At 40.8% G+C, this 15,525-nt stretch overlaps 1 protein-coding gene across 8 annotated transcripts in view; it reads left to right on the top strand.

The window, feature by feature from the left end:
- Positions 1–15,525, top strand: part of DGKG (diacylglycerol kinase gamma) — a 257,067-nt gene that overhangs the window by 41,435 nt on the left and 200,107 nt on the right. For all 8 annotated transcript variants that reach the window (XM_052000062.1, XM_052000065.1, XM_052000064.1 and 5 more), the window contains 4 exons: positions 1,963–2,012; positions 3,196–3,270; positions 4,890–5,009; positions 12,566–12,683. In XM_052000062.1, coding sequence (XP_051856022.1) covers positions 1,963–2,012; positions 3,196–3,270; positions 4,890–5,009; positions 12,566–12,683 — 363 coding nt within the window. The remainder of the gene's footprint in view (positions 1–1,962; positions 2,013–3,195; positions 3,271–4,889; positions 5,010–12,565; positions 12,684–15,525) is intronic.

Here is a 15,525-nt window from a genome sequence, read left to right as displayed (position 1 = left end):
TTCCAGGAACTATGAATATAAAGACAAAAATAAAATCATTCTAGCCTTCAAGGAACTTCCCCTCTATCACTTTTGCCTTGAGGTCTATAAGTTCCCTAAAATGAACAGCTCTTAATGGGATCTAGAGCTGGGTGTTGTTATTGTTTCTTTCCTTCATTCTTGAAGAGGACCCTATCATCAGGAAGGAAATGCCATAATTTGCAAATAAAAGGGATTTAAGTGAGGGAGGGCTGTGCAAACTTCATTCTCTCCTCCAGAGCCATTTGGGTCCAATGGCAAGATAAAGATCAGGATCAGCAGAGGTGGTCTGGTAGAGCTGGAGGGTCTCTATACACCATCTAATCCAGTCCCTTCTATTTACAAGTGAGAAAACTGAAGTCCATAGAGAGAAGTAATGTATCCAAGGTCACTTGGTTTATATAAAGAGTAAGTGACAATACTAATATTAGAAAGCAAGTTTTCTGATTTAAAAACCCACTACTATTTCTACTACATCATCCAGCTTTTCAGCTTTTGATAGGAAAACTGCTTTTTTACCTGAATTTCTCTCATTGGCTTTGCTCTTCCCATCCCTACCCCCATCTCCATCTTAGTCAGCTCTCCTAATTAAGATACCATTTCAAACTTTAAGGTTTGCAGATGTGTATATATGCATAGAAACACACAGAGAAAATGTACACATATACATACACATATATGTCTGAACATATCATAAATATATATGTGTATATTATATATAATCATATTTGATCTTTACAACCACAAATAGGTTCTAATATGTGTCTTTGTATGTATATATACATACACACACATATATATGCATAGACACACACAGAGAAAATGTACACATATACATACACATATATGAGTCTGTATATATCATAAATATATATGTGTATATTATATTTGATCTTTACAACCACAAACAGGTGCTAATATGTGTCTTTATGTGTATATACATAGAGACACACACACACATATATATATTACATTTGATCTTTATAATTCCCCTGTGAAGTAGGTGCTCATTTTACAGATGATAAAACCGATGGTAAGTCAAAAGACTGGCAGGGTAAGATAGCTAGTTTCAACAGTGAGTTTCAAATTCTGATGTACAAATCATTATCCATTACACCAAGCTGCCAGATTCAAATTGTTGATAGAAAATACAGTGTTAGGGGCAGCTGGGTGGCACAGTGGCTAGAGCACCAGCCCTGAAGTCAGGAGGACCTGAGTTCAAATTGAGTTCAAATCTGGCCTCAGACACTTAACACTTCCTGGCTGTGTGACCTGGGCAAGTCACTTGACCCCAATTGCTTCAGAAAAAAAAGGAAAAAGAGAGAGAGAGAGAGAGAGAGAGAGAGAGAGAGAGAGAGAGAGAGAGAGAGAGAAAGGAAGGAAGGAAGGAAGGAAGGAAGGAAGGAAGGAAGGAAGGAAGGAAGGAAGGAAGGAAGGAAGGAAGGAAGGAAGGAAGAAGGAAGGAAGGAAGAAAGAAAGAAAGAAAGAAAGAAAGAAAGAAAGAAAGAAAGAAAGAAAGAAAGAAAGAAAGAAAGAAAGAAAGAAAGAAAGAAAGAGAAAAGAAATTCTTCCTCGGATAACAGTCTGACAGTCAGCAGAGGATTGCCTTGGAGTTGTGTTTCTGCATTGGTGAGGGCCCTTGGTCTTCTACCCATACATGCTCACCAGGCTTTTCTATGATCAATGGTGTCTTTTGATGAATTGCTTCTATAGGATTAAGGCTGAGGTACCATGGACACCTAGATCATGGCCTCATTAGTACAACACTTTAACTGGATAACTAGTCACAGATATATTGTGGTAGAACTAGAACCTGGACCCTTGGATTCCCATGTGTATCTCCTAAGGAAAGGTAAGCACTTTTCAGCATGAGATGCTCAGAGCTTCCCTGGATCCTGCCATATTCCTCACACCTCATCTCGCATCCTCTCCTGTTTCTTACAGTCATGTTTCATCTGCACGACAGGGATGGCAATGGTTACCTGGATGGTAAGGTAAGTCACTTTCTTTCTAAATATTCTGCTGTTCTCTGGGCATTGGCCTAGAACCTCAAAAGTTCATTTCATTTTAGAGGGGAACGAGAGGCTTCTGGGCAGAGCTACAACCTAATAGCCTCCCAAATCATCTTCTTAAGGGCCTTCATTGAGAATAATATCCAAAACTGTCCCGATGCAATCAGAGTTCCAGGATGCTCTATAAATCCATTTGGTGCTCTATAAATCAATGAGCATATAGGGAGGGGCAGGACAGCTTCACCAAAAATCTGAAGCTAAGTTGGTGCAAATATTTATTAATCCACTGAGAAGAGAATACCAGGGATGATTGACATCTAGTGGGCAAAATAGAATCAGTACAGTGGTCCTCCCAGGATCACCAAAGCATGTATCTAGAAATAGGAGTCATAAAACCCCATCTCTGCCATTTTCCAGAAGAGGATGCCTGGAGATTAATTGGCTAACCTAAGGTAATACAGATAGTAAGCAGGCAACTCTAGATTTGTGGTTGTTGAACAAATAAAGGAGACAGTCTCATCTTGATATACTTAGAATAAGAAGAGGCAAAAGGAAGGAAGATTGTTCCTTAGGGGGTAAAACGTCAACGTTTCAGGTGTTTGCTGCCACCATGTAAGAATGCACTGATGTAGGGCAGGAAGTATGATCAGAGGACCTGGGTTCAAATCTCAGCTCTACCATCTAATATATGGGTGACTGTGGGCAAGTTAATTAACCTCTCTGGATCTCAGTTTCCTCTTCTCTAAAATGAAAAATGAAAGGGCTGAACTTTTAGAAGAAGGCTTCTAGAGCCCCTTCCAGCACTGAATCTTTGAACCCATAACTAGATGGTCTGTTCCTAAGAACTTCTTGACACTTGAGTTTAGAGCACAAATAATGGAAATGGAGAATAGACCAATTCTGGGCTTTCCTAATGAAAATTCAACACAGGATCATAGGATTAAGAAGCAAGAAATGACCTCACTGAGTCCAACTCCTATATTTACAGATAAAGAAGTGAAGGCTCAAAGTTAAATGACCCATGGTCAGCCAATAAGGGTATGAGGTGGAATTCGTCCCAACATTTTACCAGAGCAAATATACCTTCCTTCCAGCGCTCCCTCCTCCCACTCTTTTCTCACCCCGTCTTCCCGGTTCTATCTTGTTCCTTGTTGTTTCCCCATAGGAGCAGGAGCAGATTCTCAACGAGATGGTGCATGTGGCTGAATATCTGAACTGGGATTGCACAGAGCTTAAGCCTGTAAGTCAAGGGCCCTGCTGAGCAGCCTGGATAAGTCAAGAATACCATCCCTGCCTTGGCTGTGGGGCAATGACTTTGTCCAGCCCCCAGAGACTCTAGATTAGTTCTGCTCCTTCATAACCTAGGGTTAGAGTTAATAAAGAAGTGAAGATTGGGTTGGTGATTTCACTGATAGAGAAAACTCCCAGATGAAAAATGCCCTTCACGAATGTCGATTGGCACCTCCTCTGTGATTTGGCCTGCTTCATCAGGAGTCCTGTGTGTCCTGTATCAGGGATAAAAAGAAAGGCTTTAAAAACCAGTTTCCATCCTCAAATAGTCCACAAGTTAATAAGGAAGACAACAAGCTGTAGAAAGAATTGATTGGGAGCTGTCTCAGTACAAGTACTAAGACTTAGGATTCTTAAAGGAAGGGAGACTTGCAGGAAGCTGGAGAAGCCAAGAAATAGTGATAAGGAAGGAGAGTGTATTGAGGGACAGTTGGAGAAAATACCCCAAATCCTGAAATGGAGGGTCTTGTTGCCTAATGTCCGAGAGAGCAGTATCACTCAGAAACAGTACGTGGAAATGAGGCAAATGTAAGAAAACTCAGGCCCACAAATCACAGAACTACAAATCACAAATCACCAAAGAGAGAGGGACTAAACAATAATTCCTCGAGCCATCGGTTTTAACTCTTTTCCAGAAATAATTCAGCTAGTCTCTTACTAGCTTCCTGATGTCATGGTCCTTTTCAAGAATGAATAACAAACAACAACATTGGGTCACAATCTAAATATCCTCTTCTTAGCTTTTCCATTGGCCTCTCCTTTCAGGACAGAGGCTGTTTTGCTTTGTTCTGCTTTGCCCTGCCCTCCCCAGCACTTAAATAATGACAATCCCCACAATGGATGCTTAAGAGATTTGTGTTGACCTGAACTGAGGTGAATTGAGACCCCGGTTCACTGGGAGGAATGTTACTGTCAGCAAGGTGAAAGTCGGAAAGATGAAAAGATGAAAGTCAGCAAAAGAACGATTCCAAAGATGTTGTGCCATTGAACATTTGTATTCTTGAGAAGTATTAAATACAAGAGTCATCCAATCATCTAAAGGAGGGAAAATGTGAATATTGGAACATCAGTGATCATAGTTTTCAGCTGTTCATTATTCAGTCATGTGTAACTCTCCGTGATCCCATGGAGTTTTTCTTAGCATAGATACTGGAGTGGCTCGCCATTTCCTCCTCGTTTATTTTACAGATGAGGAAGCTGAGGCAAAAACATTAAATGACATTTCTAGGATTTCACAGCTAGTGTCTGAAGCCAGATTTGACCTCAGGGAGAAAAATCTTCCTGACTCCAGGCCTGGTGCTCTGTGCAGGGAGAGGAGAGGGTGATTGACCAATAGACTGGGATGCAATAATTCTCTTTGTGAGCCTGAGAGAGTTCATTGGAATTAGGCCAGCAGGAGCAGCTCTTATTCTGGTGGATAAAAGAGGGATAAATCAAGACCAACAGGAATCTCTCTAAGTATGGTAGAAAAAATAGAAAGGACAGCAAAACAAAAGAAAAAGCAAAAAGGCGGCAAAGGAGAGAGTTGATTCCTACCCATCCAACACTTTGTCCTTTGTTTCTTGGCAGATCTTGAGGAACCTGATGACAGAGATTGATGTTAACCATGATGGTATTGTGTCCTTAAAAGAGTGGATTCATGGAGGAATGACCACCATTCCAATACTGCTCCTACTAGGGATGGAAACAGTAAGTAACAAAGCAAGCTGGGGTCCATAAGCTGGGGTTCAGAGAACACTTATAAATTGACATGAAAATGAAGAAAACACTCATCTCTGTTTGCAGAGTCACTGAGCCTTAAAACTGGAAGTAACCTCCAAGGTCAACTGGGCCAACTTTTATCTGGACAGGAATCTCTCCAATATCCTTCACAAATAGTTAGTGAACCACCATTGAAAGGTCTCAATGTAGGGGTATCCCAATAGCTACTGAGGCAGTCCATTCCCTTTTCCAATATGTCTACTATTCAGGAAGCTGCTGCCATTTTTTTTCGTCATGTCTTCATTTGCCTCTTTCCACCTTCCAACCTGATTCTGTCTTCTGAGAAAAGAACATTTCTAATCTTCCCCTCTTCCACCCCCCCATGAAAGCCTTTCAAATGCTTAGAAACAAGTACCTTGTCTTTACACACAAGACCCTCCATTTCAGGATTTGGGGTATTTTCTCCAACTGTCCCTCAACACACTCTCCTGGAGGAGGAAATGGCGAGCCACTCCAGTATTTATGCTAAGAAAGGATGAAAGCCAAGGTTCCTTCCTTCTCCAAATCTATGATTCTATAATCTTCCTTATCTTCAACAATACAATCATTCTGAATTCCTTTCTCAGATGACATGAATTAGTTATCTTTGCAACATGTATGTTGAACATTGGAGATTCAGATGCAAAAGGAAAAACATTCCCCACCCTCAAGGAGTTTACCTTCTAAAGAGGTTCATGGACCACAAGTTCTCTCCCCATCTTGACCACTCTGTGACCACTCTGGGACACAGTGTTTTAGAACTGGAGCTGGAAGGGACCTTAAAAGTCATTTTATTTTACAAATGAGGAAACTGAGTCTCAGAGGAATTATATAACTTGGTCAAGATCAAATAAATGGTATATAGCAGAGCTGGGTTTCAAATGCAAGTCCTCTGACTCGCTCATCAATCAGTGCTCTTTCCCCCACTTCCTTTGGCTCTTCATGGCTTCCCAAATGTCACTGAATGGAATTGAACTAGAACAATCATTTCTTTATAATATGTTCTGAATTGGAAGCTTAGTCGCCATCTGTCCATATTCATTGTTCAGATCGGCAAGTTGAGGTCAAGGCCTTCAACAAGGCCACGTCCTAGAGAATCTTGCAGCCAAATCTTGTCCTGTGACAAGCGTCCTTGTCTGAGTGAATTGGGGCTGACTGATGCATCAGGCTGCCTTCCTTTGCTTAAGTAAACCACAGAAGTGTAAGATGAAAGGGAAAATTTTATTTCTTTTCTTGGAATTGTAAGATGAAAGGAAAATGATCATTAATTTTCATCTTGTGATTCTGTAATGCCAGAGAAACTGAGAAGAAAATCGGCCTAAAAAAAAAGGGGGGGGGAGAGATTTACTGGGACCAAGTGGATCCATGGTTTGGTCCCAGTGCTGAATGAGACTATCGTCTCCAAGAATCCAGCAAACTATGGGAGTTCTCAATGATATATATACACGTGGCTCAGACACAGGGGGTAGACCGAGGCAGGGGTGAAGTCAGGGTGCTAAGAATGAGAACGGGACTCTGACAGTGTGGGGTGAGCCACCAGAGCTGGGAAGAGGCATCTTGATAAAACAGTATCTGATATTCTGATAGATCAGAGATGGGGAGAGGCATTCTGATATCTAAAGATATAAGATCTTTTATCCTTATCAGATATTCTGATGACTAAAAGGGAGGGGTGGTTTTGCAGGATTGAACAGAACAATTAGAAACTGAGGCGGGACAATTTAGGGAAACTGAGTCAGGGATAATTAGGGAAACTGAGTCAGGATAATAAAAGGGAACTGTGGCATAATTCCAACCATATAGTTTAATTCCTATATTTCACAGGTTAAAAAAAAATTAAACCTAGAGTAGTAAAAGGACTTTCTTAAGGTGACACAGATAATAGCAGAAGGAACCTGTATTCTTGCCCCTATAGCTATCATCATCATATTCTTGAGTTAGCTTTAGACCCAAAGGTGTCTAAATGTAATTCCCCCCATAGCCTGTATTTTCTCTGAGATTTTTTTTTTCAAAACCACAATAGACCAATTTGTCTTTCCTCTGTTAACCCTTTAATTGTCACCAGTTACAAATTGTCAGCTGGGGGAATTTGTAGCGCTGACCATCTCATGATTAGGGAGACACAGGACAGTCTTACAGAAAGTTCCTGACTCACCTCCACAAGTCATCCTCTAAATTTGGAGAAAATGGTCATCCAGTTTATTAATACTGAGAAAACAGAAATATCTATTTATGAAGCCGAACTAAGTAAGGTGTTCACAGGATCTTTTTTAAGAGGCATCTTTTTGGGAGAAAACTTTTTTTAAGATTAGCAATCCTATTGCTTTACTTTAGGACTTAAAAAACCCTAAGGTAATATGGTTTAGTGCAAATAGTAATCATTTGGAGCCAGAGAATCTGGGCTCAATTTTTACTTTTCTTCTATTTACACTTTGTGTCTCTTTGGCCAAGTTAATTCTTTTCTCTGGGTCTCACTTTCCTTATCTGTTAAATGAGGCCAGGATGAACTCCAAGGTCCCTTCCTTCTCCAAATCTATGATTCTACAATCCTCCTTTAATAGATCAGTAGATGGGTGGTTTTATTGATGTAGGGTATTGTCCCCCATACTCAGTCCACACTTAATCTAGCCATGTCATCTCAACTGATACAATTCCTGTCCCATGAATCTTGGAACCTCGATTCCAGACCAGGTTCCTTCCAGCTCTGATTTTATAACACTATGTCCTGGAGTGTATCCAGAACACAGGGTGGCCAGGAGGGGGAGAGAACTTGTGGTCCATGCAGGGAACCAGGACTGAATCACCTCATTTCCATGAATCTCAGTTTCCTCATATGTAAAATGAGAATTTTGGACTAGGTGGCCTTTGAGATCCCCTTATATCTCTATGGATTTTATGACCTTGGCAATGCTTAAAAGGGAGTAACTTCACCCCTGGTGCTCCCTTCTCTTCTGGTTGTGGATTCCATCTGGGTTATTGGGAATCACTTCCCATGAGAGGTAGAGGGAAGGTCAATTGCCCTCCTTACATTAGCAAGTAAAAAAAAAAATCAGTCCTGCCTAGGTGAGGTTGTAGGTGGTTGTCCTATTAAATTAATCTAGCAATCCAACAAACATTTAACAAGCACCTGTTGTGTTTCAGGCACTTAGAACATAAAGACAAAAAATTGGTTCCTGCCAATAAGAAGCTTACATTCTATTGGGGGAGAATTTTAAAGGAGTCCATGTCAGCAGCTCAAGTTTGGATACGGTGCCTAAATAGTGACATCCATGCTCTCAGACACCTGCTAAGAGGTCTCCATCTAGGGGAATGCTTCCTCCTTACTTGGGAGCCAATAAAACATCGCAAGTTTTTGCTAATTATATCTGTCCTGGACTGAAGAATCTCCCTTAGGCAGATGTTTGCCCCCTTCTCACATCCTCCCCACAACTACCAAACTGATGTTGCCCAAAGACAGATGTAGACATGTCATATACCACCCCCAACCTCAATTCAAAAATCTTCAATGACTTCCTATGATTTTGAGGATAAAATAAAAAACATAGACTCGTAGATCTAGAAAAGACCTCAGAAGTCATCCAGTCCAACTCCCTAATTTACAGATGAAGAAACTGAGGTCCAAGGAAGTGAAGTGACTTTAGGAATGGATATAATTAATTTGGGGATTATATTACATAATCCTAAAATAATTGTATCAGTATTAGAGGAGTGTAGATCTACAAATAAAAGGAATTTACTCACTTGTTTATTGCAAGGCAATCAGAGTTAAGTTCTTGCCCAGAGTCACACAATGTCAAGTTTTTGAGGATGAACTTGAACTCAGTTCTGTCTGACTTCAGGGCCAGTGCTTTATCTACTGTGCTCCCTACCTTTCTCTACTTCACCCCAAAGGGATTTTAGACCAATCTTTCATTTTACAACATTACAACAAACTGAGGTCCTGGGAGATGAAACAACTTGTCCCTGGTTGCACAGGTGAGAGAGGTGGTATTTGAACCCAAGTACCCCAATTCCAGGACCCACCATCCCATGCGTGAGCTGCAAGAGCCCAGAATACATAATCCATCGATCTTTGTAGAATACTACCGTATTTCTTTGCACCACAGTGCACAGAGTGCCAGAAGACTCTTTCTGAGTTCCAGTGTGGCTTCAGACACTTAATAGACGGATGACCCTGAGCAAGTCACTTCACCCTAGTTGCCTTCATTTCCTCATCTGTAAAAACGAGCTGGAGAAGGAAATGGCCAACCATTCCATTGTCTTTGCCAAGAAAAACCTCAAATGGAGTCAGGAAAAATTAGACATGATTGAAGCAACTGAACAGAGTCCTCCTGGGCTGGAAATATGGCCAGGAGATGACAAGAGCTATTAGTGGATACAGAGAATGTTCTGAGTAAATTTAGACTAATCACTTAAGCTCCATGTGGATTAAACCGACTTACAAATAAGGAGCCTTCGGGAGCCTGCAGTGAAACCACATTTCATTCACTTCACATGCCCGGAAAAAAACAACCTTTTTTTCCACTTTTGTAAATAAAATCTCAAGTTCAGTGCCTGAATTAATCATCACGATGGCCTTGGGGGAGATTTCTCAATAATAATGGAAAGGAATGTGGATTCCTGCCCAGAAAATTGTGCCCCCGCCCTACTACATAGTATTTCAAAGTCATTCAGTTCCGTGATCATTAATTAATATTGTTATTAATAATAAATGGCAATATGCACAACAGTGTACCAGGAATGGGCAGGGAGAATGGGCAGCTTACATGAGTGAAAGCTCTTTGAAGACAAGAATTGTTTATAATTTTTCCTATGAAGTCATTTTCAGTTGTGTCTTATTCTCTGTGATCCCATTTGGGGTTTTCTTGGCAAAGATATTTGAGTGGTTGCTACCTTCTTCTCCAGCTCATTTTACAGATAAGGAAACTGAGGCAAACAGAGTTCTATTACTCTCCCAGGACCACACAGCTGGTAAGTATCTGAAGTCAGATTTGAACTCAGAAAGATGAATCAGCCTGACTCCAGGGAGAGTGTTCTGTGCACTGTGGTACCAACTAGATGCCCCTATTTGTAGTGGGGTAATAATACATGTTGAAAGGAAAGAAACAGAACCAAATGGAAAAGGTTACATAAGACTTGATTTTTGCCTTCATAGAGCTTACAGTCTGGTGTCTATGACACAAAAGGATTAAGAACCCTTGATTCAATGAAAATCCTTTATTTTTATAAATGAGGAAACTGATCCAAAGAGACGGAGGAAAGATGATGGGATCGTGGCACCTTAGAGACAAGTCCAACCTTCTCATTTTACAGATGTAGAAGCTGAGATCCTAGGAGTTTAGATTACTTCCCTAAAATCTCACAGGGAGAAAAGAGCAGGGGATATTTCCCTTGCTTCCAGTAAGAGTTGTTGAACGGGTCAACTATATTTGGTGCCTGGAATTCATAATGGCTAAATCCTTCCAGTTTCTTTACCAATAGCCATTCATTTTCTTTACATTGTACTTTATCCAGAGATAGTGGATTCACAAAACCCAAGTATTACTAGTTTTTTCACTCGAGAACCCTGATGCAGAATCAATACATCATATATATATATATGCACCTACTATGTGCCAGGCACTATACTAAGCACTGGAAATACAAAAAGAAGCAAAAGACAGTCCCTGTCCTTGAGAACTCACCTTCTAGTGGAGGGATCTCCAATATGTATCTGTCAACAAGTGATCTTCCAGTTTTTGCTAGAAATCTCCTAGTGAGGGGGCAGCTTCTTGAAATGGCCTATAGCATTTAGAGACAGAGCTAGCTTTAAAAAAGAGTGTTTATATAAAACAAAATCCTGATTCTTCTGCATTTCCTCACTCATCTACCCTTAGTTCTCTCTTTGGGAGCCAAGCAAGTCAAATCTAATCTTTAGCTAGTCAAGTCTTTGACTAACAAGCCTTCAAATATTTTCAAGCTGCTGTCATTTGCCCCTCTTAAGTCTTCTTCCTCCATCCCTTTTTAAGGCTTCTCCAACTGATTTTTTATCGAGGGAAGGTCTCGAAGATGTTCATTTTCCTAGTTATCCTCTTCAGGTCCCCTTCAACTACATGTTCTCTAGTTTATCCTTGTCTTTCCTAAACTGCGGCACTCCAAAATATAATACCCAATTTCACTTGCTCTGTGCAAATAAAATTCTGATAGAAAAAGTTCTGAGCATGATGTAATCAATTTATTAGTTAGGTTAGCACTAATCAATAAATTGAGTTACGGGGGGCTCTAGGTTCCCCAAGACCCCTTCTGAGGGTCATGGGGCACTTTACATCGTGGAATACTTTGCTTCTGAACACCCTGACAGGACATCACTGAGACGTTCCCCCACAGCCCACAAATGTAAAGCAACTCTGATTCGGGGATGGGTTGGCCTTTAGCTGTGGCTGATTCCAACTGAAGGAATTCCAATTGCCTCCTGAAAGACAGCTGTCTCCAGCAATTTTACACAGTTAGGTTTCCCCGGGCTTTGGCTTTTCTTTTGGAGACCAAGTTACCCCAAATCAGGTTAGAAAGCAAGGACATGAGTCATCCCCAGGGTAGAGTTTAGCTCAAACTGGCTTCTACTTACTGGATAAACAGAAATAAGGTGTTGGCCCAGGCTGATAAGCAGATGTCTTGGGGCTGACTACCTTAATCAAGCTCTTCAGAAACTGCTATCCTCCCAATGTCTATCAAAATGAGGAAAAGAATGGATCATGGAGAAATATTAGCACTTAAATAAAACAACCTAATATTAATTACCCTCTCATCTCCATGAAGCCTTTCCCCTGACTCATCTTAGAAACAAATCTATCTTTCCTTGGACCTCAAATAGTACTTTATATCCATATAATTTATTCATTGCCATGTTCTATTTTGTACTATAATTATTTGTGCTGTATCCCTCAAGTAGACTAATTTTCAAAATTCAGATGTGGTCTGTTAAGAATGGAGTGCAATTAACAAATGGGCATTGTCCCTCTCTTAATGTAGTCTAAGATTTCATCAGCCCATGTGGTCTCCATTTTGTTCTGTCTCGTGTTATACTGGTTCTCCAGACTCTGAGTGAGGAGACACTTAAAGGATCAAGGATGATAAATCCCTCGTTCCCCTTTGTTCACAGTATATAAAATTGGAAGTTTAAAACTAGAAGGGATCTTAAAAGGGACTGTTCATTTTAAAGATGAGAAACTGAGAGAACTGCAGAATAAACACTCATAAAGTTACAAGTGGCACAGACAGGATTTAACTGATGACTTCTGGTCCCAAATCCAGCCTTCTTTCCACTGAAAATAGATAGACTAGTGGGACTCATATCATTGCCATGAGGATGACATCTCTGTCCTGTGATTGCATTTCCAAAAATTGTAAAGAGCATCTTGCAAGAGGGAGGGGGACAAAGAAGGAAGGATGAGACTAATGATGGGGACAATTGCTCTTCTCTTTTTTCCTAGCATTTCATCCATGTCTGTATTTATTTGTATCTGTAGAATGTGAATGAAGATGGCCATCACTCTTGGAAGCTAAAGTATTTCAAAAAGCCAGCCTTCTGCCATTTTTGCCACTTAATGCTGACAGGAATGCGGAAACAAGCCCTGCGTTGCTCATGTGAGTCCAGGCTACCTCTTCTGTTTGTCTCCCCCATTCAGAGCTTTGGATGTTCCAAAGGATATCTAGGTACTCGCCAAATAGCCTCTTAGACAGACTGTACTTTTACAATGGCAATGAAGGTGGTCACAACTGACATGGGAGCTGCTATTTTGAAAGTCAATTGTCAAGTGACCACTCTGCCATCTTCTTATGGGAAGTATTCCCCTAAAGCCTTCTTTTGGTGCCCTAAAGCCCTCTTCAATGTGACACCATGGTGTCCCCAGGCTTCAGGCTTTCTTAGGTACCACCGAGGTGGACCTGATTATGGGCTGCATTATATTATCTGAGGACCAGTCTAGTTAAGTTCAAAGAATTTCACCATCAAAGTGACCATAGAGTGATGAGTATCTTGATCACAGAAACCATTAACAGTCACCTGGAATCTAAAATCCAGAGCCTGTGTTCTCTATCAATGGAGGGAACCTCAATTAAATTTCTGAAATATGCGACAACTGGAACTACTCATTGCTGAGCAAGCATTGTACCATGAAATCAGGTTAAAATAGAAGCCCCTTGAGGGCATGAACAATTTTACTTTTGTCTTTGTGTCTTTAGGGCTTAACCCAGGCTGTCCTGGTACATAATAGGCATTTAATTAATGCTTTTTGGCTGTGGTTTTATCTATGTAAGGAATTTCTGAATGAAAAAACTCCTCACCAATGCAGATTGCCACCTGTGCTGCATTGTAGGGTGTTGAACCAACTTGGGTCACAGAGGATCATATGGCAAGTATATGTCAAAAGCAAAAGTTGAATCTAGGTCTTTTGGACTCATCTGTTTCCTACACCATGGACTCTCAAATGATGACATTGGACTGCCAAAAAGATCCATTGATAAGGCCATCACCATGCATGCTCCATGGGATATGCTCCAGTCCAAACTCCTCCCTCCCCTTTCCAGGAAGTGGGTTATTCATTAAATAGCCCTTATATTTTCCTTCTAATATCCAAGAGAGGGGATCTCCATTCCATGTGCCAATGTTTTTATCCTCATTTTATTCCACTTTGCCTTCTCTTTTCATTTCCATCTGGGGCATCTGGGGGCACATAGTGCACTGAGCCTGGAGTCAAGAAGACTTAATCTTCCTGAGTTCAAATCTAGCTTCAGACATTTACTAGCTATGTGGCTCTGGATAAGTCATTTCACTCTGCTTCAGATTCCAAAATGAGCTGGAGAAAGAAATAACAAGCCATTCCAGTATATTTTCCAAGAAAGTCCCGAAGAAAGTCAAAGATTGAATCAGAGGTGATCAACAAAGAACTGAACGGTAGCAACTCATTTTCATTTAATTCAAAATAAGCCTACACTCTGAAAATTCTCCTCTTGCTGGCTGAGTGATGATTTATACCGATGATTAGATAAAATACTCTCAGGTCCTTTGGAATATGGAACATAAGCACTCAGCTTTGACCAAATAGAATATAGGAGCTTCCTGTCAGAGAGTATAAGAAGTTTCTGGTAGAGTAATAGCTTCCACTTTTGCCAAGAAATATAAGTAAAAATAAGGCAGCATGGAGCAATGTGTGGAGAATTAGACTTAGACTCAGAAATACCTGGCTTCAAACCCTAGTAGTTTTGACCTCAGACACTCAATTTATCCACAAGCATTATTGAGAACCTACCGTGTTATGAGTTCAAATGTTGGAGTTCCTGTTCTTCTCAAGGCAAAGCCGGTTTAGAGGCTTGGAGCCCTTTGGATGTCTCCAAATCCAAAGGTTCTGTCCTTCAGCCTCTGCCTCTGCTTTCTTCTGCCTCCAACCAAGACAGAGATGGAAGGTCTCTCTTATCTCCTTCTGGGGAGCCCAGCCACCAACTTGCCGCGGAGAGAGGGCTTCTGGCGTAGCTCCACTGAAATCCGTCAAAGTGTTCTCTGCACCAGAGTCGTTCCTCTGGAGTCCAGCGCGATCAGCCAGCCAAGAGGAAAAAATGTATTCTGCCATAGATCCCTCATCGCTGGCCTTTTATCTGCCTCTTCTGAGAGAATGGGATTATGGGTTTTCTCCCATAGTGCTCTCTGGCCCAATGAGCTTTAAGGGAGGTGTGGACTCCCTGAAAGTAGAAAGTCTACTTTGTGAAGCTAGCATACTTGTGGACTCCAGTGAGTAAAGGTGTGAACACAAGCTTTGTATTGATTAGTTCTACTTAGTACCTTGTTTCAGGTTCTGGCCAAAACATCTTCTTGTAAGATTAGATCAACTCTAATTAGTTAGCAGTTAGTAAGGATTCCAACACTACCGTGACACTCACTCTGAGCTTCAGTTTCTTAATTTGGAAAATAAAGAAACATATGAAGTTTTTTCCTATTCCAAATTTATGATCTTATGATTATAATTAAGCTTTCCCTAAAAGTGAAAAAAGCAACCTTCTGATCAATAAATATCTAAGAAACCATCCCCATCCAGTGTCTCACTGATGTGGCCTCCAGTTTCCCTGAGCAGTCTCAACCTATAGAAGGAAACTATGAGTGTCTCAGATTCTATATAGTACTTTTATAAAACTTATTTCTTGCCAGAAGCCCAATTTCATTTAAACCCATTCTAATGTCTTTGAGGTCTTGTGGCCTTTTCTGGGGTATTTGGTTTGGGGGAGTGGGATTTGAAAGTCAAGATTAGGTTTATGATTTATGTGGAAATGCCCTCTACCAATTGAAGACAGCAGCTGCTCCTCAGTTAAGAGTCTCAGAGAGTTGCCTGGGCCAGTGGGCAGTGTGACTTACCTTAGGGTCAGAATTGATTCAGAATCATAGAATACAAATGTCAGAACTGGAAAGGATATCAGAGTCCATCTAGTCCAGCCCACG

Source organism: Antechinus flavipes, chromosome 4, assembly GCF_016432865.1.
Source record: "Antechinus flavipes isolate AdamAnt ecotype Samford, QLD, Australia chromosome 4, AdamAnt_v2, whole genome shotgun sequence".
NCBI lineage: Eukaryota > Metazoa > Chordata > Mammalia > Dasyuromorphia > Dasyuridae > Antechinus > Antechinus flavipes.
The sequence above is the reverse complement of the archived record's forward strand: the minus strand, read 5'-3'. Positions and strand labels throughout refer to the sequence as shown.